Source organism: Dendrobates tinctorius, unplaced genomic scaffold (assembly GCF_039654945.1).
Source record: "Dendrobates tinctorius isolate UK_male_01 unplaced genomic scaffold, ASM3965494v1 ptg000143l, whole genome shotgun sequence".
Taxonomy (NCBI): Eukaryota; Metazoa; Chordata; class Amphibia; order Anura; family Dendrobatidae; genus Dendrobates; species Dendrobates tinctorius.
Window position 1 is genome coordinate 41658476 of NW_027361810.1, and position 23842 is coordinate 41682317.

General features: G+C 42.3%; 1 protein-coding gene across 4 annotated transcripts in view; it reads right to left on the reverse strand.

Moving 5' to 3' along the window:
- LOC141049389 (FAST kinase domain-containing protein 1, mitochondrial-like) overlaps nt 1-23842 on the reverse strand; it is a 35034-nt gene that overhangs the window by 284 nt on the left and 10908 nt on the right. For 3 of the 4 annotated variants that reach the window (XM_073545817.1, XM_073545815.1, XM_073545816.1), the window contains 10 exons: nt 19793-20194; nt 17750-17860; nt 16652-16783; nt 15150-15639; nt 14228-14342; nt 10135-10263; nt 6913-7044; nt 6287-6400; nt 1388-1529; nt 90-204 (listed from right to left, as the gene is read on the reverse strand). In XM_073545817.1, the coding sequence (XP_073401918.1) occupies nt 90-204; nt 1388-1529; nt 6287-6400; nt 6913-7044; nt 10135-10263; nt 14228-14342; nt 15150-15639; nt 16652-16783; nt 17750-17860; nt 19793-20194 (1882 nt within the window). Of the gene's footprint in view, nt 1-89; nt 205-374; nt 577-1387; nt 1530-6286; nt 6401-6912; nt 7045-10134; nt 10264-14227; nt 14343-15149; nt 15640-16651; nt 16784-17749; nt 17861-19792; nt 20195-23842 lie in introns of those variants that run through there. The other variant, XM_073545818.1, reaches the window with a different exon arrangement.

A 23842-nucleotide genomic window follows, 5' to 3' on the forward strand; every position in this document is an offset into this window, starting at 1 on the left:
ACAGAACCCTGAGCACATGCGATAAGTCATCCTGTAATATAATGATTCATGATATAATAATCTAAAACGCAACTCGAATTATGACCAACCTGAACTACATAGTACCCCAGGATCTCCAAATGTCTCTTCTTCATGGCACTTAAGCCTTTAATCTTGGAAGAGTTTCTGCAAAATGCCACTGGATTAAGAAAGTCAATGGCGACTCTATAAAGATGAAAGAAATAATATGGTAGAGTAGAACAAATAAAATCAAGTGGAAATGAATTCTACTCAAATTTTTCCAAAAAACATCCATTTGCCAAAACCGCTATTTTTCTGAACCGTAAAAAAGTCATTAAATTGTAAAAAAAATAAAATAAAAATAATAATACTTATACTAATCTTACTGCTCATCTCTCCAACCCTTCTGTTCCTCTCCGGCACCTGGCCTGTCCTCGAGGCATCTTCTGTTCCAAACCTCTCTCGTTGAATTTTCCAGGCCTCTCACGCAGGGTCTGGGTCTTTTGGGTCTTATGAGATGTTTGTTGCATGCTTGCCCAGAACCCTCCCAAGAAATTGACTACAAGTGGTGGCATTCTGAAGAGGCAACAAGGACAGGATGGGTGTCGGTGAAGAACGCTTCGCCGGAGAGGATAAAGATTTTTTTTTTTTTTTTAACATATTAAGTTTATTATGCTCTGCGGTCTGTAGAGAACCCAGACCATAGAAAGAGATATTAAATTCACAGAGAATAACTTTTCTGCGAATAGATTCCTGGACAAAAAAAAAACAAGCTGACAGGCGGATTCTAATTTTGCCTGATCCGCTCATCTCTGGTGTTAATGCGTAAATTGAAGTTCCAAGATCAATGAGGCCATTGATGATTTTACAAAATATAATCCAATTTCCTTTCTACTGCAATGAATAGATGTTATAGAAATCTTTAAAGAGTAACAGTCGTTTCAATATTTATTTCATGAATAGTACACATGAAAATAAGCAAGTTTGTAATATAACTGATCAGAGAAATCCGCTTCTTTCTCCTCCTCTTCCTGGCTTGAGATAGGAGATGACAGTTGGTGCTTTTAAAATTCTATGGAGAATGGAGAGGAGCTAGAGGGGAAGTTCATAGAACTTTGAGAGCACTAACTGTCATCTCCTATCTCATTAACGGGAAAATCTGTTTTCACCGAAGACAGATTTTACTTGTGAGTTGAGAATTTTGAGAAAGAACGATCAGTCCAGGAGGAGAAAGAAGCAGATTTCTAATGATAAGATACAGTATATTACAAAGTTTCTTATTTGCATGTGTACTATGGATTTATGTAAGAAAAACAATGGTTATTCTTTAAGAGAATGAGGCTGCGTCGTGATCTAGCACCACATGTCCACACACAGAATCACTGACCTCTGGGCTCCTTGCGGTAGAGAACTGTTATCACACATCTGACTGTTCTGGCCCCACTGGACTTCTGCCACATTGTTGGACAGCTTGTTCTCCTCTATATACGCAATAGGCTTTTTATTTTTGCTCAGGATGCACTCAAAGTCTATAGGAAGCAAGCATCAAATGTGAGGAGAATCACAGCCCAACATCTTCCAAAATCTCAAAAAAAATTTAAAAGGTTAAAAAAAAAGCAAATTAAAATATCCCTAGAGTTCACTCACCCTCCCCGGGTCCAATCTGCCACTGCTCCTGGTGTGCGCAGCGCTCATGTCACATCGACAGCCAATTAATGTCATCAACTTGGACAGAGCCGCTGTGCTCAGTTACTGGCCGACGTGACAGCAACAGCCGCAGAGACTCAATGCTGGACCTGGGGAGGGTGAGTCAGCCTCACTTTGTTTTTAAAACAAACTGCAATCAATTGGACACTTGTTTTCCAAAGCAAGGGTTTTTGAAAATTATCCCCCCTTTCCATAAAATAGGGGACAACTTACTGATCTGGGGGTGTCAGACTGCACTTAGCCATTTCAAGCATCTCTCTAAAGCCTAAAAGGAGCGGGGGACCTCTGCTCAATTCAGACTGGGTTGTGTGGAATATTGATTGAAAGTATAGACTTTTTCTTTTTTTTTATATGGCAAAAACCATATGAAGAACTAAATGAATAAAGGAGATGCAGGCTTTAGACAATGATCACCAGTGGGTCCTCAGCTAAGAAATGTGTTATAATATACAGTATATGTGTGGAATAAGTCATCCTATGTCATAATATACTAAAATGCAACTCAAACTGTCCCCATCCCAAACTACATACCCCCCAGGATCTCGGATTGCCTCTTATGTTGGGGTTTTGCTTGTGGCTGTGTTACCTTTATTTGCACAAAAGTTATTAAACTGTCACAATAGTTGATGAATTTTGACATATCTTTGAATGATAACATTTCTGTTCAGAGCTGAGCTGTGTTTTTGCCATTTCTTAGTACAAAAAAACAGCATGTTCCTCTAATACGTCACAAAAATTTGAGCAAAAATTACAAAAATTTGCAATTGATGAATCGGCTGAAAACGTCTGCAAAACCCAATCTCTGTCTACAATGGTGGACATATGTAAAATAGACTTTAAAAAAAGGAGTAAATAGGAAGAAGAATAGCGCAAAATGAACAGGCAAAAAACACCAAAACCTAGACAAAAAAAAAATAAGAAGAGTGCAAATCCAATAATGAATTGAACACTTTGTGCAGCCAATCTTGTCACTTTTAGATGCAAAAGCCTTGATAGATTACTCTCTAATGCCAGTGATCTGCCGTCATCTGCAGGAAAAAGTGGCAGCAAGAGATCAATTCGATGTAGCGCCACCTCAGGGGAATTGAAGTATTACACAGTGTCACCTCAAATTTAATGCATAGACTTGACGACCTGACCAGATCCAGAGACACATTTTATTTGGGCAAGATTAAAAAAAAAAAAATAAAAAAAAATAAAATATATATATATATATATATATATATATATATATATATATATATATATATATATATATATATATATATATATATATATATATATATATATATATACACACACACACACACACACACACACACAGTTGTGGCCAAAAGTATTGACACCCCTGCAATATTGTCAGATAATACTCAGTTTCTTCCTGAAAATGATTGCAAACACAAATTCTTTGGTATTATTATCTTCATTTAATTTGTCTTAAATGAAAAAACACAAAAGAGAATGAAGCAAAAAGCAAAACATTGATCATTTCACACAAAACTCCAAAAATGGGCCAGACAAAAGTATTGGCACCCTCAGCCTAATACTTGGTTGCACAACCTTTAGCCAAAATAACTGCGACCAACCGCTTCCGGTAACCATCAATGAGTTTCTTACAATGCTCTGCTGGAATTTTAGACCATTCTTCTTTGGCAAACTGCTCCAGGTCCCTGATATTTGAAGGGTGCCTTCTCCAAACTGCCATTTTTAGATCTCTCCACAGGTGTTCTATGGGATTCAGGTCTGGACTCATTGCTGGCCACCTTAGAAGTCTCCAGTGCTTTCTCTCAAACCATTTTCTAGTGCTTATTGAAGTGTGTTTTGGATCATTGTCCTGCTGGAAGACTCATGACCTCTGAGGGAGACCCAGCTTTCTCACACTGGGCCCTACATTATGCTGCAAAATTTGTTGGTAGTCTTCAGACTTCATAATGCCATGCACATGGTCAAGCAGTCCAGTGCCAGAGGCAGCAAAGCAACCCCAAAACATCAGGGAACCTCTGCCATGTTTGACTGTACGGACCGTGTTCTTTTCTTTGAATGCCTCTTTTTTCTCCTGTAAACTCTATGTTGATGCCTTTGCCCAAAAAGCTCTACTTTTGTCTCATCTGACCAGAGAACATTCTTCCAAAACGTTTTAGGCTTTTTCAGGTACGTTTTGGAAAACTCCAGCCTGGCTTTTTTATGTCTCGTGGTAAGAAGTGGGGTCTTCCTGGGTCTCCTACCATACAGTCCCTTTTCATTCAGACGCCGTCGGATAGTACGGGTTGACACTGTTGTACCCTCGGACTGCAGGGCAGCTTGAACTTGTTTGGATGTTAGTCGAGGTTCTTTATCCAACATCCGCACAATCTTGCGTTGAAATCTCTTGTCAATTTTTCTTTTCCGTCCACATCTAGGGAGGTTAGCCACAGTGCCATGGGCTTTAAACTTCTTGATGACACTGCGCACGGTAGACACAGGAACATTCAGGTCTTTGGAGATGGACTTGTAGCCATGAGATTGCTCATGCTTCCTCACAATTTGGTTTCTCAAGTCCTCAGACAGTTCTTGGTCTTCTTTCTTTTCTCCATGCTCAATGTGGTACACACAAGGACACAGGACAGAGGTTGAGTCAACTTTAATCCATGTCAACTGGCTGCAAGTGTGATTTAGTTATTGCCAACACCGGTTAGGTGCCACAGGTAAGTTACAGGTGCTGTTAATTACACAAATTAGAGAAGCATTACATGATTTTTCGAACAGTGCCAATACTTTTGTCCACCCTCTTTTTTATGTTTGGTGTGGAATTATATCCAATTTGGCTTTAGGACAACTCTTTTTGTGTTTTTTCATTTAAGAAAAATTAAATGAAGATAATAATACCAAAGAATGTGTTTGCAATCATTTTCAGGAAGAAACTTAGCATTATCTGACAAAATTGCAGGGGTGTCAATACTTTTGGCCACAACTGTGTGTATATATATATATATATATATATATATATATATATATATATATATACATACATACATACATACATACATACATACACACACAGTACAGACCAAAAGTAGCCACCTTTTGCTTTGATTACTGCTTTGCACACTCTTGGCATTCTCTTGATGAGCTTCAAGAGGTAGTCACTGGAAATGGTCTTCCAACAGTCTTGAAGGAGTTCCCAGAGATTCTTAGCACTTGTTGGCTCTTTTGCCTTCCCTCTGCGGTCCAGCTCACCCCAAACCATCTCGATTGGGTTCAGGTCTGGTGACTGTGGAGGCCAGGTCATCTGGCGTAGCACCCCATCACTCTCCTTGGTCAAATAGCCCTTACACAGCCTGGAGGTGTGTTTCGGGTCATTGTCCCGTTGAAAATAAATGATGGTCCAACTAAACGCAAACCGGATGGTATAGCATGCCGCTGCAAGATGCTGTGGTAGCCATGCTGCTTCAGTATGCCTTCAATTTTGAATAAATCCCCAACAGTGTCACCAGCAAATCACCCCCACACCATCACACCTCCTCCTCCATGCTTCACGGTGGGAACCAGGCATGTAGAGTCCATCCGTTCACCTTTTCTGCGTCGCAAAAAGACACGGTCGTTGGAACCAAAGATCTCAAATTTGAACTCACCAGACCAAAGCACAGATTTCCACTGGTCTAATGTCCATTCCTTGTGTTCTTTAGCACAAACAAGTCTCTTCTGCTTGTTGCCTGTCCTTAGCAGTGGTTTCCTAGCAGCTATTTTACCATGAAGGCCTGCTGCACAAAGTCTCCTCTTAACAGTTGTTGTAGAGATGTGTCTGCTGCTAGAACTTTGTGTGGAATTGACCTGGTCTCTAATCTGAGCTGCTGTTAACCTGCGATTTCTGAGGCTGGTGACTCGGATGAACTTATCCTCCGCAGCAGAGGTGACTCTTGGTCTTCCTTTCCTGGGGCGGTCCTCATGTAAGCCAGTTTCTTTGTAGCGCTTGATGGTTTTTGCCACTGCACTTGGGGACACTTTCAAAGTTTTCCCAATTTTTCGGACTGACTAACCTTCATTTCTTAAAGTAATGATGGCCACTCATTTTTCTTTACTTAGCTGCCTTTTTCTTGCCATAATACAAGTTCTAACAGTCTATTCAGTAGGACTATCAGCTGTATATCCACCAGACTTCTGCACAACACAACTGATGGTCCCAACCCCATTTATAAGGCAAGAAATCCCACTTATTAAACCTGACAGGGCACACCTGTGAAGTGAAAACCATTTCCGGTGACTACCTCTTGAAGCTCATCAAGAGAATGCCAAGAGTGTGCAAAGCAGAAATCAAAGCAAAAAGGTGGCTACTTTGAAGAACCTAGAATATAAGACATATTTTCGGCTGTTTCACACTTTTTTGTTAATTACATACTTCCACATTGTTAATTCATAGTTTTGATGCCTTCAAAGTGAATCTACAATTTTCAGTCAAGAAAATAAAGTAAACTCTTTGAATGAGGCGTGTCCAAACGTTTGGTCTGTAATATATATATATATATATACACACACATACACACACTATATTACATATATATTATATATATATATATTTTTTTTTTATATTTCACAATCTTACCTACTGTGTAATAATATGGAGTAGTCACAAACATCTTGGCATAATTAACTCCACCAAAGAGATCTCCGAGAAATAAGTGGATTTGATGGTATATGGATCTCTTGCTGTTACCATCTGAGCAAAAAAGAATAAAAAAAAAAAGACTTTTTTATATTCTAAGGAGTTTCATTATTCCTTATTACATACCCATAAATCGCACTATATAATTTTGCAGTGATGAATATTAAAGGGGTTGTTCACTTTCAAAAAAGAGGACCCAGACACTCTAAAATAACAAACCGAGCAGGTACTTGTCCTCCCCAGTTTCAGTGCCCGTTCCCTCTTGCTGTTCCGGTCTCACTGTTTTGGCTACAGTGGTGATGTCATGTCCAACAGCCCAAATCACCGCTGTAGTCAATCACTAAGCTCAGCGAGATAGACGGCAGAGCCTCTGTGCTCGGTGATTGGCTGCAGTGGTGCTGAGTGCTGTTAATGCAACATCACTGTCAAAACACTGAGACCAGAGCCGCAGCTGGGAGCCGGCACTGGAATTTGAGAGCTAATTTTTTTTACCACGTGTCGCCCAATAATTTTTTTTTTTAAGAATAAAAAAACAAACAACGAAATCAATAAAACGAGCCCCGCACCTCTTTGCTTTATCTGTCGACAGTATTCTTCGTGAAACCATGGGACTTGGTATTCCGGGCACTCGAGACAAACCGCCCGATTTAATTGCATCAGGCGCATTCGTATCTTGGAACTTTTGTCAGGCAGAAAAGCTAAAAAATAATATAAATAGTGAAGAAAGAGAAAATCTACAAACACACAGAAATCAAAAGCATTCCCAACGTGTGATACTGAGCCTGCGCCGTACATAGCGGGTGCCAGAGGTGTTACACAGCCAGCACCCACCTCTATCATTATGACTGGCACTAGCTTCAAATTGCTGCTGTTTAGGGACTTAAATGCATCTAGTAATCATTGACAGTGACATTTAAGTGATGTGATCGTATCATATGAACGCCCCGGCACCCACTGTACCCCACCCCCCAAGAGACCATGGGGTGGCCAATGGGTTATTACTGCAGCGGGGGCCTATTAAAGGCTATTATTGTCATCAGCTTGTTTGGTACTCTTGTAAAGTTTTAGGTGACATAGGAGATTTTTACTATTATCCATATCTCTCTCTCTCTCTCTCTCTCTACACAGAGAGAGAGAGAGATTTTTTTTTTTACATAGGTGAACACATATATAAAAGGTTTTACGCACCCCAAAATTGTGGCAATCTTGTTTGACCTCCCACAACCATGTATGCTCTTATCATCTGAGCGTGCATCTTTATTTCAATAGGGTAAGGCATCAAGTTGGTTGATATCAAACATCCCCCATCCTCATTTCCCCAACATCTGCTCGAAAATCAAGGTCTAAAACAATGGGTCCAACAATGGAACAATGGGTGAAAAAAAAAACCCAAACTTCCAGATCTCAGAAAAAGGTGTGACAAACTTAAAAATGTTAATGCACAAACATTTCTGATTTTCTTGTGTCCACTGAAATATAAAGAAACCTAAGCCCCCACCCCTCCGTCGAAAAAAAAAACAAAAAACAAACAAACAAACAAGACACAAGTATAAATGTTTGCTATCTGCACAATTGTACCGACTTGAAGAATTACACTGCTGGGTTATTTTTACATCTCATAAAATAAAAAAAATGGCAGAATTGTGTCTTTTTTTTAAACCATTTCACTGCACTTGGAATTTTTTTTTTGTGCATTATACAGCTCTGGCAAAAATTAAGAGCCCACTGCAGTTTTGTAAAAATCAGCTTCTCTACATGTCTGACAGCCATTCCTTTCCAGTGTCAGTTGAATCCCAACCAGAGTACACCTCATTCTACTTAATGTGCTTCTCATTAGGTGATCACCTGAACCAAATCTTATTTAATGAAGGAAAGTATAAAAAACCCTGCTGTGACATTCACAATCCTCTTGCTATAGGACAAGCTGGATGGCAAAACAAGTGCTAGTAATATCCCAAAAGTAATAGGAATGAAAAAACTTATTTTCACCCCCTTTGGCATGGTTAAAAGTTAAGTCTTGAGTGTGGAAAAGAAGGGCTCAATTCTGGCTTTCCTAGCAGATGGATACAGCGAGCGTCATGTTGCCTCCATCCTTAAAATTTATAAGACGGCAGTCCATTACAACAAGGTTAAGCAGCAGACATTGAGGACAACAAAGCTACAGACCGGCAGAGAGCAAAAATTACTCTCCACTGACCGGGATGACTGTCATCTTATTCGAATGTCACTCAGCAACCGCGGGATGACATCAAGTGACCTACAAAAGGAATGGCAAATGGCAGCTGGGGTGAAGTGCACGGCAAGAACAGTTCGTAACAGGCTCCTAGAGGCAGGGCTCAAGTCATGTAAAGCTAGAAAAAAAGGCTTTCATCAATGAGAAGCAAAGGAGAGCCAGGCTGAAGTTTGCCAAAGACTATAAGGATTGGGCCATAGAGGACTGGAGTAAGGTAATCTTCTCTGAGGAGTCAAATTTTTAGCTTTGCCCAACACCTGGTCGTCTAATGGTTAGACGGAGACCTGGAGAGGTGTACAAGCCACAGTGTCTTGCACCCACTGTGAAATTTGGTGGAGGATCAGTGATCTGTAGATGCTTCAGCAAGGCTGGAATTGGGCAGGTTTATCTTTGCGAAGGATGTGTGAATCAAGCCACATACAAGGTTATCCTGGAAAAACAGTTGATTCCTTCTGCTCAGGCAATGTTCCCCAACTCTGAGGACTGGTTTTTACAGCAGGACAATGTGCCATGCCACACAGCTAGGTCAATCAATGTGTGGATGAAGGTGCACCACATCAAATCCCTGTCATGGCCAGCCCAATCTCCAGACCTGAACCCCATTGAAAACCTCTGGAATTTAATCAAGAGGAAGATGGATAGTCACAAGCCATCAAACAAAGAAGAACTGCTTAAATTTTTGTACCAGGAGAGTCATAAGGTCACTCAAAAGCAGTGTGAAAGGCTGGTGGAAAGCAGCCAAGACGCATGAATGCTGTGATTAAAAATCATGGTTATTCCACAAAATATTGATTTCTGAACTCTTCCTGAGTTAAAACATTAGTATTGTTGTTTCTAAATGATTATGAACTTGTTTTCTTAGCATTATTTGAGGTCTGCAAGCACTGCATTTTTTTGTTCTTTTGACCATTTCTCATTTTCTGATAATACAAAATATAGTGCTTGGAAATTTGAAGACATGTCAGTAGTTTATAGAATAAAAGAGCAATTTACATTTTACTCAAAAATATAACTATAAAGAGAAAAATCAGACAAACGGAACATTTTGCAGTGGTCTCTTAATTTTTGCCAGAGCTGTATGGTAAACTGAATTAATTACAATTCATCTTGCACAAAAATAACAAAAATAAATTAACATTGAAAATTGAAAGTAGAAGAATAGAAAAGAAATATCAAAAAATAATAATAATAAAAAAGAAAAACGCCCAGTTGTGCAAGGGTTGGATAAAAACTTTATTATCTTTTTATATGGTATTAGGCTTTGTGTGCCGGGTCTCGCATCAGGTTGGGTAATGCAGGTAAAGCTGCACAGAAAAATTAGATTAATATCAGCCGACCCTGATGACAGATGTTGTAGAAAGGAGGATGCGGCATGTTTGCAGCCTGATCCCTTACCCTATTAAAATAAAGACGCACGCTCAGATGACAAGAGCATGCATGGTTCTGAGAGGTCAAAGGCTCTCGTATGTATGCCCGGCCTTAGGCCTAGGGGGCAACATGACCAATATAGAACCTAAATGGAAAACGCTGGAGTATTCACCCACATGACACTTACTGTCCAGTTCGGAATCCAATTTAGTTAGGAAACCAATATTGAAAATGGCTTTAATCAGATCTTCTGGAAAATACTGCGCAACGGCAAAAGTGAAGCCCACCAGAACCAAGAGATGAGGAGGGAAGGAGTCTGGAAGGTAAAATAACACAACTATTATCTTATACTTTTTTTTCATACTCACTCAAGTGGACTTACAAGACCCGTAGTCCAAAGAAGCGAACCAAAAGTAGTAAAAACACTAGATTTTATTGAAAATTATTAAAATACAAAAGGAAATTAAAGGAAAAACCAAGTGTCCAGTAGGGGGGCTGCTCTGAAAACCGCACATAGAAAAAATAATAAGCCAGCTAATCCAGTATAGCAAATCCCCACATGAAGTCAATCATCATAATAAGAATCACAATAGCCAGCTTCAATATAAACTATAAGGGGAAGTAAAAAAAACCCCAACACTAGGACCTGTCACAGGGGAGGAACTCCCTATGTATATCAAACCATACTGTATAAATACCACCTAAGGGATGCAGTGAAAACCTAACATCTTCACTATGTGAATTCCTCCATGGATAATCAAGCAAGGTTCCACGGTAACAAAATAACACCAGAAGTAATGAATAGATAATAATACCTGCTGTGCAGTAAGACAGGGCCCAGTGTTGGGGCCAGAGCCGACCGAGAGACCTCCCTCACCCCAACGCGGGTTTCGCCCTAGCTTCTTCCCGGGGGGTGTCTAGGGGAGGAGCGGAGACCCTTTTAAAATGTGCAGTAACACAGGGACCCAACACTGGTCCCTGTCTTACTGCACAGCAGGTAATATTATCTATTCTGTTAGGAACGGCGGAACGCACTAAATAAAAATAATAATTAAGTGCGTTCGCCACTCGGGGTCCACCGTGCAGTAGGTGATATAACCGCTGCTAAGTGGTGGCAGGAGCAATATGGCGGTAATGCGCACAGGGTTAAACGTCACTCAGGTGCGCAGAGCAATCTCTGTTAAGTCACAGAGATGCCAACTAAACAAAAATGCACAGACTGAGCCTGTTGAGGTCACAGTACTCAGTATAAATACACACACGGTATCCAGGCACAAGAGTAGCCCAAGACAGCGGCACTACGTCCGTCTAGATCTACCGTGTGTGCGGCGTCGCAGCTGCGGACGCTAAGGAGAGCTGCTACTGCAACGCGGCGTGGACACTGCCGCTAAACGACAAAGCTATGACGCAAGCGCAATGTCGGACGCTAGCAGCTGTGGATGTTGCAGCAGAGGAGCGCTGGCGCTGATTCTAACTCAGTCCCTGACCACATACGTAATATCAGTGGGAAGGGGTTTATAATGAGTCATTCACCAGAATCATACATCCGTCCTCATACACACAGCAGCAAGTAAGTCTATACTAGCGCATGGCGGAACAGCCATGCACGCCTTTTATAGCAGCCGGGACCTTCCGCAAGCCTCCAGATCTCTGAGATGGACCAATGAGATCTGGAGCGGGACCTGAGCACATGACTCCCAATCTCCAATGGGAGACTGTCCCATGAGCATGCTCAGTAGGAGGGCAGAAGGACTTAGCCTCAGGAGAGATTTGCTGCAAGGCAATCTCCTCTGCAGTAGATAAATAGCAGGAGACTGCAGAATGTGAGGGTCTGGATCCCTGCAGAGTAAACGCAGAAATCCGACGCCTAACACTATTCATTACTTCTGGTGTTATTTTGTAACCGTGGAACCTTGCTTGATTATCCATGGAGGAATTCACATAGTGAAGATGTTAGGTTTTCACTGCATCCCTTAGGTGGTATTTTTGCAGCATGGTTATAATATACATAGGGAGTTCCTCCCCTGTGATAGGTGCTAGTGTTGCTAGTGTTGGGGTTTTTTTTACTTATAGTTTATATTGAAGCTGGCTATTGTGTTTCTTATAATGATGATTGACTTCATGTGGGGATTTGCTATACTGGATTAGCTGGCTTATTATTTTTTCTATGTGCCGTTTTGAGAGCCTCCCCCGACTGGACACTTGGTTTTTCCTTTAACTTCCTTTGTATTTTAATAACTTTCAATAAAATCTAATGTTTTTACTACTTATGGTTCGCTTCTTTGGACTACGGGTCTTGTGAGTCCACTTGAGTATACTGTGTTTGAAGTGCCATATTTGTTGTGATATATTGGGACAAATCCAGATATAACTATTTTTTTTTTTCATTTCTGATGTGCGTTGAAGCTGAAGTAATAAAGAGTTTTAATTTTTATTTAAAAAAATCAATAGCATCCATAAAAATAACCCCAAAAAATCTTATCAGACAAATCGGCTTTTTTTTTCTCCTCCTTGACTGATTTTCCATTCTCAATTCACGAGTAAATTCTCCCATTACAGAGATAGATGACAGTTGGTGCTTGTAAAGTTCCATGGAAAAGTGTAATTGACAAATTCAGAAAAACTTGCAGCAGAAAGTCTGTGTCCGCCTCCACCTCCTCTCCATAGAATTTTATAAGCACCAACCTATCTCACAGTTTCACAGTAATGGGAAAATCTGTTGAGATTGAAAGAAGGGGAAAGTAGCAAATTTCTCTGATGGGATATATTCCAAAATCGACAGTCACTCTTTAAGAATAAGGTATGTGTTCAGGAGGAGAAATCAGCCCGACCCTTCTGGGCAAATTCCATTCATTTTTAAGGATCTGTTCACATCTGCACCGGCAGTGCTGCTACGGATTACGGCGTTTTTAATAGAAAAGATACAAATCACATTGCGTGGAGCGGTATCAGTCAAAAAGTCAGAAGCCAATGGGGTATGACAGACGCCGCTGGGATCAGATGACACAGAGGTGAACGGAGCCTTATGGAATGTGTCTGATTCCTAGGGCTTACAATGTGTAGGTGCGGCGATGTCACTCCGCTACAATAGCTTCATCTTCTTGGTCAGAAAGGAAGAAATAGATTAGAAAATGGTAGAATTCTTATGCAGGAAATGTTTGTTTAAGGGGAACCTGTGTCATGAGCAGAGCAATGACTGCTGTACGTGGCAGCTTGTAGTCTGATGATAGGTTGGACAGCGGTGGGGAAAATAAATATTCTGCAGCTCAGGATCATAATATGGGATTATGTAGCAACTTTATTAAAATTATTTTAGGAAAGTTTCCAATACATAAAGGTAATGAATGTATAACATTATGGCAACGCTCACATGACTGTATTTCGGTCCAGGTGCTGTCCGTGGAAAAAATGAAAAGCACTCGGACCCATGTCAATCAGTGTGGCGGTATAGAGAACCGTTTTTTTCTTTTTACACGGACCTAATGTCAACGTTACTTAAAATAAAAAAAGATATATACTATGTATACAGTATATAAACACACATTACCGGTACAATATTATATATATACAAACACACACACACACACTGTGGTGTAGTGACCACTGTGTCCACTAGGGGGCGCTGTGTGTGTGTCCCAGGACGGACGGATAGCCATGTCCAGAGTGGTAACAGGAGCAGGGTTCTAAATGACCATTATGTATCCCAAGGTGGGTGGTCTTGGGATGAAGGCTTGATTATGTGCTGATCAGCAGAGCTGATCTTTTGTTCCAATGTGTTAGGGAGAAGTCTTCAGGTGATTGGTGAGACGGGTGGGATCAATCACCTACAGACACACCTAGGGGCGGGTGTCTAAAACGTCATAGTAAAGTATGTGTATGAGTGGTTGAAGGACCTGTGATGAGGTCATAGCCATGTGATCCGGTGGGCGTGGCTACGGACCATATAAGGTGGCCAGGGTAGGTCACATGAGGGAATGCTTGGACACGGTTGGTCCATATGGAAGGTCTCGTCTGGCTGACGTGAGGCCGACTGAGGAAGATGTGTCTGGCTTCCTGAGTGCACGTGGAGAACAACTACGGTGTTCTAAAATTAAAAACAAAGTTGTGGGATTTAGATTTTCTAATCTGCAGCTTGTTAATGATAATGTAGATTTTTTGCATATTTCCACTTTTTGCAACTCAGAGGTAGAAGAATGTGTCTCTTTAAGCTTCCAAGACTGTGATTACTCCTGAAGCGTGGCCATAGCTCCACTTATACCGAGAATACAATGAATACTTACTCAGATTAGCGAGAATATGCTGAATGCACATTGTAAACAATTCTTCTTCTCGTGGGGGATCGTAGCCCAGATTGACAAAGGCATATAAAACTCTGTTCAAGTCCGTGGGATAAATCTTTAAAAAAAAAAAAAACACATTATTAATCTGACAAATTGTCTTCATTAGCACAGTGTGTACATGACATAGTCCAGTAAATAGTTATGACTAAAGCTGCGGAGAAGGGATTTCTGCAATGACAGCATTGATGATCTTTCCTAAGGATACCTCATCAGTGCAATTCAGTGTCCCCGATAATCACAGCTCAGGGGAGCACTACTCCCATCAATCTGCTACTGCTGGGTCATCAGTGTTAGCTAATGATAAGGTGGTCCCAGAAAAAAATGGTCTGTTTGCTATCAATGTACTGGATCAGATTTTCATCTATTTTTAATTTGCATGTCCGTTTTTTTTTTTTGTTCTTTCATCCGGTGTGGCGTTTTATTTTCTTGTATGTTTACAATAATGGAAGGGTTTTTAGTTCTAAAATTTACTGCTCATTGTCTAGGTTGCCAGCCACTTCTGCAGCTTGTTAGAAGTGTCCGGTTTCCCAGACAAGCAGTGTGCACATCTGCCGCTGTGGGCCATTTGGACCTTAGGGGTGCACCACTGTACCACCACCAAGCAAGAAGCCGGGAGGCAGGGGAGTGGTGTGCTTCCAAAGACCTAAGATAAGAGCAAGCCTTTAAGGATTTCCTGGAGGAATAACAGAGGAACAACAACAAAGAAAAGATGCTACAGAATAATTATTACATGGGGAGTATTATAGGGTAACACACAGGACTGGAGAGCTGACAGGTGCTCAGACTGAATAGATCTTTGACCACCCGATGTCTGGTTTGGGCCAGTGACTGGCCTTACAATCTGAACCCACGGGGCTACTACCTTTGTGACGTTCTCCATGGTGACTTCTGCGATCTTGTCCAGAACCGGAGGACACAGAGTATTACAGTAACTAATAATCAGCGCCAGGAACGGTGCGTTCTTCCAGGTGACCTGGTGCAGCAGGCGCTGGCAGGTGAGCAGGATGTCATCTATCAGCATATTCTGCAGCCACTGCCCGTTCATCACGTATGTCAGCTCATTCAACAGATTATCAATGTCGTCCATATTCTTGACTCTCTCCAGTCCGTATCGGCTCACTTTATGGAGGAGTTTCTCATACATCCCGGATTTATTCTGCCTGGACAGCTGGACGGGCTGTAACCACCGGATGACGCTGTTCGCGATGCCATTCAGGTCGCTGAGGTCACACTGGGGAATGACGTCGTCAATCTTAGTAAGGACGGCTTCATCCACTCTAGTAAGGGTCAGCAGCGAAAGTGATCTGGTCATCATAACCACCATGGACGGGACATAAGATGTCTTCATATAGCTATGGGAAGGGAAATTTAAGGCATCAAAAAAAGTCACCATCTCAGAATCAAATAATTTATAAATGTGAGAAAGGGAACAAAAAGAAGCCATCAAAACCCCAAAACATATTAACGCAGACTTTATTTTTTTTTTGTTTCCCCAGGCAAAAGTTAAAATAAAAGATATAAAGAACAAAACTTCCACATATAAAAAAACAAACAAAAAAAAAACAAAACTTTGTGATGAGTGTCACTCCAAAATCCCGAATTAAAATAAGCCTGTAGTCACTTAGTCCTTATAAAACCCATACGTTTGTAGTAATAAACGCTGTCATTGATGAGCATATAAAGCATGTGTGTTAAAATTCGGGTGTCCGTTGTTGACACGGCCAAGATATTTTTGCCTCCTCAATTAGCAAGAAAAGCCTCCGCTCTCTGTGTTGATTGACAGCGCTCGCTTGGGGAGAGCAAGTGCGAGCACACAAGGCAACAGCAGGAGCCAGTCCACACGCGCTCACAGATATCTCTCCTCTCTGCTGCGTTCATGTGATTTTCCTCCCTCTCCTCCTCCTCGTTAACGCTTCTTGCTCGCCACACTTCTGCCTCTTTCCATGGAGCGAGCAGCCACAGCAGAATAGAGAGGTCAGTGAGCGCGCACAGCCTTCTGCAGTTACATAGAGTGTATGCACGCTGGAGGATTCCCCGATGTCACCTTGACCAGGGGCGGACATACCATTGGTGCAATAAGTGCAGCCGCACAGGGGTCCGAGAGTTAAGGGGGCCACTACCACCTCCAAACCAGGTGGAAATGTGCATTATAAGGAGCTATCCAGCTGCAAATGGTCCAGATATTGCTCTTGCACAGGGGTCTCTGCTGCCTGTGTCCGCTCATGGCCCCCACTGTATACAAGGCATAGGTTTGGATTATTAGTAGTCACCTTCTCTTACCCGCATGGTAAACTCAGCGCCATTGCCGTTCACATGTCCCTTTAACCCGACTACTCCCCACACGTACATGGAGATTGCACTTACGCAGTTAGACGTTTCTGTAGATCAGCAAACAGTTGATAGTTTTGGCAGGGCAGGCACACCACGGCATCTGTGATCTTACATAGATACAGTCGATGGTAAAGATCCAGATTGTCCTGGATGGCGGAGCAGATCCTGAATGGAGAGAAAAAGGAAAAGATCACACGTCATCAAGCAACATAATAAGACTCCATCCACAGCCGCGCCACGTCCTCCATCCACAACAGACGCTCCCACACAGTGTGCCGTGTGTGGCATGACAAATCTCACCAGGACCACAAGCCCCACTGATGTACATATGGGGTTTTGTAAGTTTGATGGCAAAAATGACACAACACACTGCACCAATGTCATCAATAGGATAGGAAACGACCCACAAAGTCTCCAATAAGTGGTGGCCGTTCCCTGCTCTAGTGTAAAGGTGCTTCAGGAGTGTGCATGACCGTCAAATATGCACCATATAAAACGGCTCATAGGTTTGTTTGTAAAGGTCCCATACATTGTAAGGGTCGGCCAAGCGTTCATCTGGCCATCAGCTCGCTCTCGCTCTATTCCCCCCATGGACTTGGATGCTCAGTGGGGCGCTCATGCATTGAGGAGAGTGGAGAAATCCACCTCCGGACTCATCCGTCTGTACATCAAAGGGATCAGGCAAAAAAAAAAAAGAAAAAGTAAAACCTCCCAGTACTTATTTGCTAGGAGGAGAGGCCAGCCACTGCAGACAAAATTCTGATCACAGAAATGGCGATTAGAGATGCGGCAGGAAAGGTCCAATGGCCTCGTCAGTGATCTGTGGCTATCAGATAGGAGCCCTGCAGACAGACTCCTACCCCCTGGTTTGGCATGATATGTTGCGCTTCGCTCCACAACTCCACAACAATTACACCATGCCAAAGGAAAGGAGGAAAAAAAAAAATGCCGTCAGATAAGAAGCAGTTCACAAGGCTCCCATTCTGGTGGCAACAGATTACTGACATAACCACTGAACCGACATAACCACTGAACCGATATAACCACTGAACCGGGTCCTATGAATGGATGAGCATTGAGGATGAGAAAGATCCAGCAACAAATCATTCACGGCTTAGAGAATCCACTTACTTCTGAATGAGGATTGGGTTCTTGCACTCAGCCTCCGCCATGGTCTCCAGGACATACACCAGACTGATGTGATGGATCTTATCTGCCAGTATGACAAGGTCGTCTTCAAGCCTGGAGGGAAAAAAGGAGCTCAGACCTTTACAAATACATCATTTGGCACTGGTTTCCGGTTCTGGATTCCTAGATTAGACGACAAAATAATTAGGAGGTTCCTATAATTAGGAAATACGAGTTCTATTTGAGCATTATGATTGCATTAAAGGGAATCTGTCACCCCTTTTTTGAGATATCATATAATGATATCATTCAATTGTGTGTCACATAAGGATTCTCTTAGTACTTTTGCTTCCCCCTGACCCCGCACCTTTCATGCATCAATACCTTTTTAATATCGGTTCAGATGTATGTAAACTGCCACTGTCCGGTCTGCTGGGCGGGGCTTATTCACCTGCTCCCCCCTCCCTGTCTTGCTCTATGCATTTCTTCTTGTGTAGAGCAAGACAGGGGGGGGGAGCAGGTAAATAAGCCCCGCCCATCGGACCGGACAGCGGCAGTTTACATACATCTGAACCGATATAAAAATGGTATTTATGCATGAAAGGTGCGGGGTCAGGGGGAAGCAAAAGTACTAAGAGAATCCTGATGTGACACACAATTGAATGATATCATTATATGATATCTCAAAAAAGGGGTGACAGATTCCCTTTAACCCCTTAATGTCCAATGACGGACACAGTCCATCATCAGACATCTCCCCTGCTTTGATGAGGGCTCCGGCGCTGAGCCCGCATCAAAGCCGGGACATGTCAGCTGTTATGAACAGCTGACATGTGCCCGCAATAGGCGCGAGCGGAATCGCCGTCCGCCCGCGCCTATTAACTAGTTAAATGCCGCTGTCAAAGCTGACAGCGGGCATTTAAATAGCATTTCCGGCCGCCGGGCCGGAAATGACGTCATCGCCGACCCCCGTCACGTGATCGGGGGTCGGCGTCATGTTGCCTGGACAACCAGAGGTCTCTATGAGACCTCTATGGTTGTTCCAGGCACATGGCTTTCAGCGCCACCCGGTGGTCGGCGCTGAAAGCACAGCAGTAAATCTGCTACATATGGGCGATCTGCTCATCGCCCGATCGGGTTGCGCAAGCTTCTAGCCTCCTATGGAGGCTATTGAAGCATGCCAAAAGTAAAAAAAAAAAAAATGTTTAAAAATAAAAAAAAATTAAAAAAACCTAAAAGTTCAAATCACCCCCCTTTCGCCCCAATCAAAATAAAACAGTAAAAAAAAATCCCACATACACATATTAGGTATCTCCGCGTTCAGAATCGCCAGATCAATAAAAAAAAAGCATTAACCCGATCGCTAAACGGCGTAGCGAGAAAAAAAATTAAAAACACCAGAATTACGTTTGTTTGGTCACCAAGACATTGCATTAAAATGCAATAACGGGCGATCAAAAGAACGTATCTGCACAAAAGTGGTATCATTAAAAACGTCAGTCCGGCATGGAAAAAATAAGCCCTCACCCGACCCCAGATCATGAAAAATGGAGACGCTACGGGTCTCGGAAAATTGCGCAATTTTTTTTTTTTTTTTTTTTTTTTTAGCAAACTTTGGAATTTTTTTTCACCACTTAGATAAAAGAGGACATAGACATGTTTGGTGTCTATGAACTCGTAATGACCTGGAGAATCATAATGGCAGGTGAGATTTAGCATCTAGTGAACCTAACAAAAAAGCCAAGCAAAAAACAAGTGTGGGATTGCACTTTTTTTGCAATTTCACCGCACTTGGAATTTTTTTCCCGTTTTCGAGTACACGATATGGTAAAACCAATGATGTCATTTAAAAGTACAACTCGTCCCGCAAAAAAATAAGCCCTCACATGGCCATATAAACAGAAAAATAAAAAAGTTATGGCTCTGGAAAGAAGGGGAGGGAAAAATGAAAATGTAAAACCAAAAATACCCCTGGTCATTAAGGGGTTAAGGGATTTTTTCTGCTGGTTCACGGCCGATACAGTGTTCCTTTAAGGGGCCACCCACCTATTTCTTGTCTCTTGAGAAGCCATCGGAAATAAGGCACAAAATATTTTTCCGAAATGATCCGCATTGTTCCATAGGTTCGATATTTCGAGCAGAGACGACTTTGCCATCACCTGAAACTCGTACTGCTTGAAAGCCATTTGCCGGTACAGGCCGCTGACGATGCACATTGTGTCCGTGCTCATTTTATTCTTGTCCCGCAAAAAAATCTGATGGCATTTATCCAAGAGGGGCTGGTAGTCATACTTCATAAGTAACAGAAACTGGACGATCCGACGCACGCTGTGCACATCTATGAAGTTATCGCCGCCCTCCATTAAGGATTCTGCCTTGCTGATTAGTCGGTGCTGCAACCGCGTAGAGGTGACCGGGAATGTCTTTATCATAAGACTGGACAGGTATCTGGAAAAGGATTAAAAAGAATGTCACTTATAGTGAGTGATATAAAGAATGGCTTGCAAGATGATCTAACTGAGAGTCCATCAGTGAGCTTATTCTAACGGGAGCATTTACACCTTTTATCATCGTTCTTCTGAAGGCCTCTGCCCACATTAGAATAAGATCAGCTGAACCCACAGATATTGACTGGTTCGGTTGACAGTCTAATGTGAATGGTGGCCTTCTGACTGATCCACCCCATGAAAATGTCAGGGGACCAAAGGATCCGACATGACCAATTTCAGAATGTCTTAGAGAAAATCCGCTGACAGAGATGTCTGGTAGTGGCTCTCTCATAGGAACTGCTGTGCAGGGCTGTGGAGTCGGTAAGCCAAACCTGCGACTCCGATTCCTCAATTTCCCTTACACTGACTCCAACTCCGACATATATTGCTTATATTTAAGTAAAAAATGTATTGTAGTACAATGTGACATCAGACATTTAATCATTTTTGTGATACAATAATCAAGACATTTAGATAGAACATAATATCTATTTATTGGAATACAACTTTAGAACACAAAAAACTGTAATAAATTGTAAATATGTAATACACTATGTAATATCGATTACATATATATATACACTATGTAATAAACGATGTAAGTGGCAAAAAACAGTTTTCAACAAAAACATACTAAATCACATTTGTGCAGTCTATGAATTTGTTCTGAGAAATTGTATGGCTTCCATCAGATTCTCCTTCATAGATGACCTCACATCTGACCTAATAATTTTAAGGCTAGAGAACAACCTCTCTACAGTAACTTGGGTTGGAGGCAAAGCCGTAACCACATGGGAACATCTCTAACAATTTCCAAGTAAGTATAAAAGGAATTGCCTCATGCACAGTCAGTTTTGATGAACGGTTGAATTTTTCTATTTCTTTGAGAGCAAGTGAAACATTGTGCTGAAATATAGTCAATCTGCTTGCTATAGGAGACGGAGTGAAATCTTTTTCCTTGCAGCAACGCTTTGCCTGCTCCATGTCATCCAAATACTTGTCAAACTCAAACTCCTCATCTGATGAGGATGAAGATATGGTAGCAGTAGCACTGTCAGGACCCGAGTCCTCTTGCGCCTGGCAGTCCTCCTGTAGGCCACTCATCCTAACTGCTACTTCAGTCAGAGCTTCTTTTCCTTTAGTAAGCTGTTGATCATCAAGCAATATACGATGACTTGGGTCCACATAAACAGCTGCCAGAAAATTTCTATTTTCCAATAGCTTTGTCTCTCTACGTTTCATTGAAGCAGAAATGCCATCTGCGATTAAATCTCCTCTTTGGGACAGGCAGAATAGCAAGTTCTTACACTCCCTTATGAAAATGCCAGGAATTAAATCCTCAGCTTGTAATTTTTAAAATAGGTGATTAAGCAATTTCTTCAATTCAGCCACCTGTGTCCATTGACCTTCATTTAGGGTTACCTGAGGGTTCGCCATATCTATAAGAAACGGTTTTAGCCAGGATCAAAACTGGGGGGGGGCAGAACCTCATACTGTTCCGCAGAATCTCATACTGCACACCTCAGCTGCTGCAGAACCTTATACTGCACACCCCTACACTTGAAAATAAAGCCTGCACCTTAAGATGTGGTGAATGCAGTCTATTTATTCCAACTATCAATTGATGTTGATGTGTTACTGAAGACGAGCAATGCTTGTCCTGGGCGTCCTTTTGGGCAGCTATGAGGTGTACCTGACTGGTGCTATAAAAAAAAAAAAAAAAAAAAAAAAAAAGGAGTGTTAGGGTACCGTTACACCTAGCGATGCACCAGTGATCCCGACCAGCTATATGACGCGGTCAGGATCGCTGGTACATCGCTAAGTGGTCGCTAGTGAGCTGCCACACAGGCAGATCTCACCAGCGACATCGCTGGGGACGGGGATCGCTACTTACCTGTCAGACGCAGCGATCCTGCGTCCTCCCGCCCGGCTCCATGCGTCACTCGTCGGCGCCGCAGGAAGCGACCGACGAGGAATGATCCAGGAGCTTCTCGCGCGATCAGCGATAACCAGCGGGGGAGCCGGTCGGAGGTAAGTATCACATGCAGCGATATCGCTAGCAATATCGCTGCAACGTCACAAAATCGGTGACTTTACAGCGATATTGCTAGCGATATCGCTGTGTGTAACGGGGGCTTTAGTCTGTGTGCTACCTTTCATTCTTTTTGGCACACATAAGATATGGATAGACAGATATGGATAAATGGATAGAGCAGATTTCTAATCTGCTTTTGCTATTGAAAACATTATCTATGAGCTCAAAAACCTTTCAGGTGATGCTGTTTTTTAAAAAGCTGATCGGCTTTTGCAGCTGAAAAACGTATCCTCAAAAAACGCAGCAAAAACGCTGTGTGTGAATGTAGCCTTAGATCAGGAATAGAACAGTCATTTATAGGACATTTCATAACTTTCCCAAATCCCTATGAAAAAATATTCAGCATATTCTGCATTGAACTACTGTACCCAATTTATTATATATTTTAGGAGTCAGAGTCGGACCATTTTATACCGACTCCGACTCCACAGCCCTGCTGCTGTGTACTGAAGACTGGGAGGAGATAGCAGTCAGATAAACTGTCGGTCGAAGCGTCCTTTTGTCCGACAGCTACCTAAAGTGTACGGGTCGCTTACCTCCTGTCAGCTGATTTATGACCACATGAAACTTATGTTCATAAAACAACCAAGAAGAGCTCGAAAGAACACATGAGCTGACTGACTGATTCTCAGTTAACTCATCCTGCAGCTGGCAATAAAACAGAGGCGATAATATTACAAACTGGTGCATTCCTTTTCAATGATTCAGAATTGTAAAAATTAATTTTAGCCCCCCTCTCCCCCCCAAAAAAAAAGTATTCCGGAGGACGTCCATATCCTTTACGGCACAAAGGATTCCAATGAAGAGCAATTATCTATCAGCATTAAAAAGTCTTTAGTCCATGCGCATGAATTAAGAAACGTAAACCTGCTGACATGTAGCCTTCTATACTCTGCACCCAGTACTGATTGGCAGCTTTCTGCCTATGCACAGTGGATGCAGAAAGCTGCCAATCAGTGGGGTGGACGGGGTTCTACAGAGCTCAGTTTTTGGCGCACTTCTAGATCTGCAGCAGAGAAACCACCATGGTTACTTACCGGTAGCTGGTTTTTCCACAACCCATGACAGCACACCTGAGAGAGGGATCCGCCCCGCCAGGACAGGAACCCACTGAGACATAAGGGTGACACCTCTCCCCCGCTTCAGTTGGGTTACAGAGCATTGAGAGGACTTCCCGGTTAGTTACATGTCTAATCCAACACCACATCACTCAAAAGCACCCTACTAACTGTGCACACCCATACGGTGAAAAAGGGGGGATATACGGGTGCTGTCATGGGTTCCGGAAAAACCGGCTACCGGTAAGTAACCATGGTGGTTTTCCCTTCACCCATGACAGCACACCTGAGAGATTTTTGGAGACTACGAAACACCTTAGGGAGGGGCCACCGCTTGCAGCACCCTTCTACCAAAGGTTATGTCAGCAGAGGAGGATAGATTTAATCTATAGTGCTTAAAGAAGGTGGATGGTGAGGCCCAGGTAGCGGCCTTACAAATCTGTTCAATTGATAC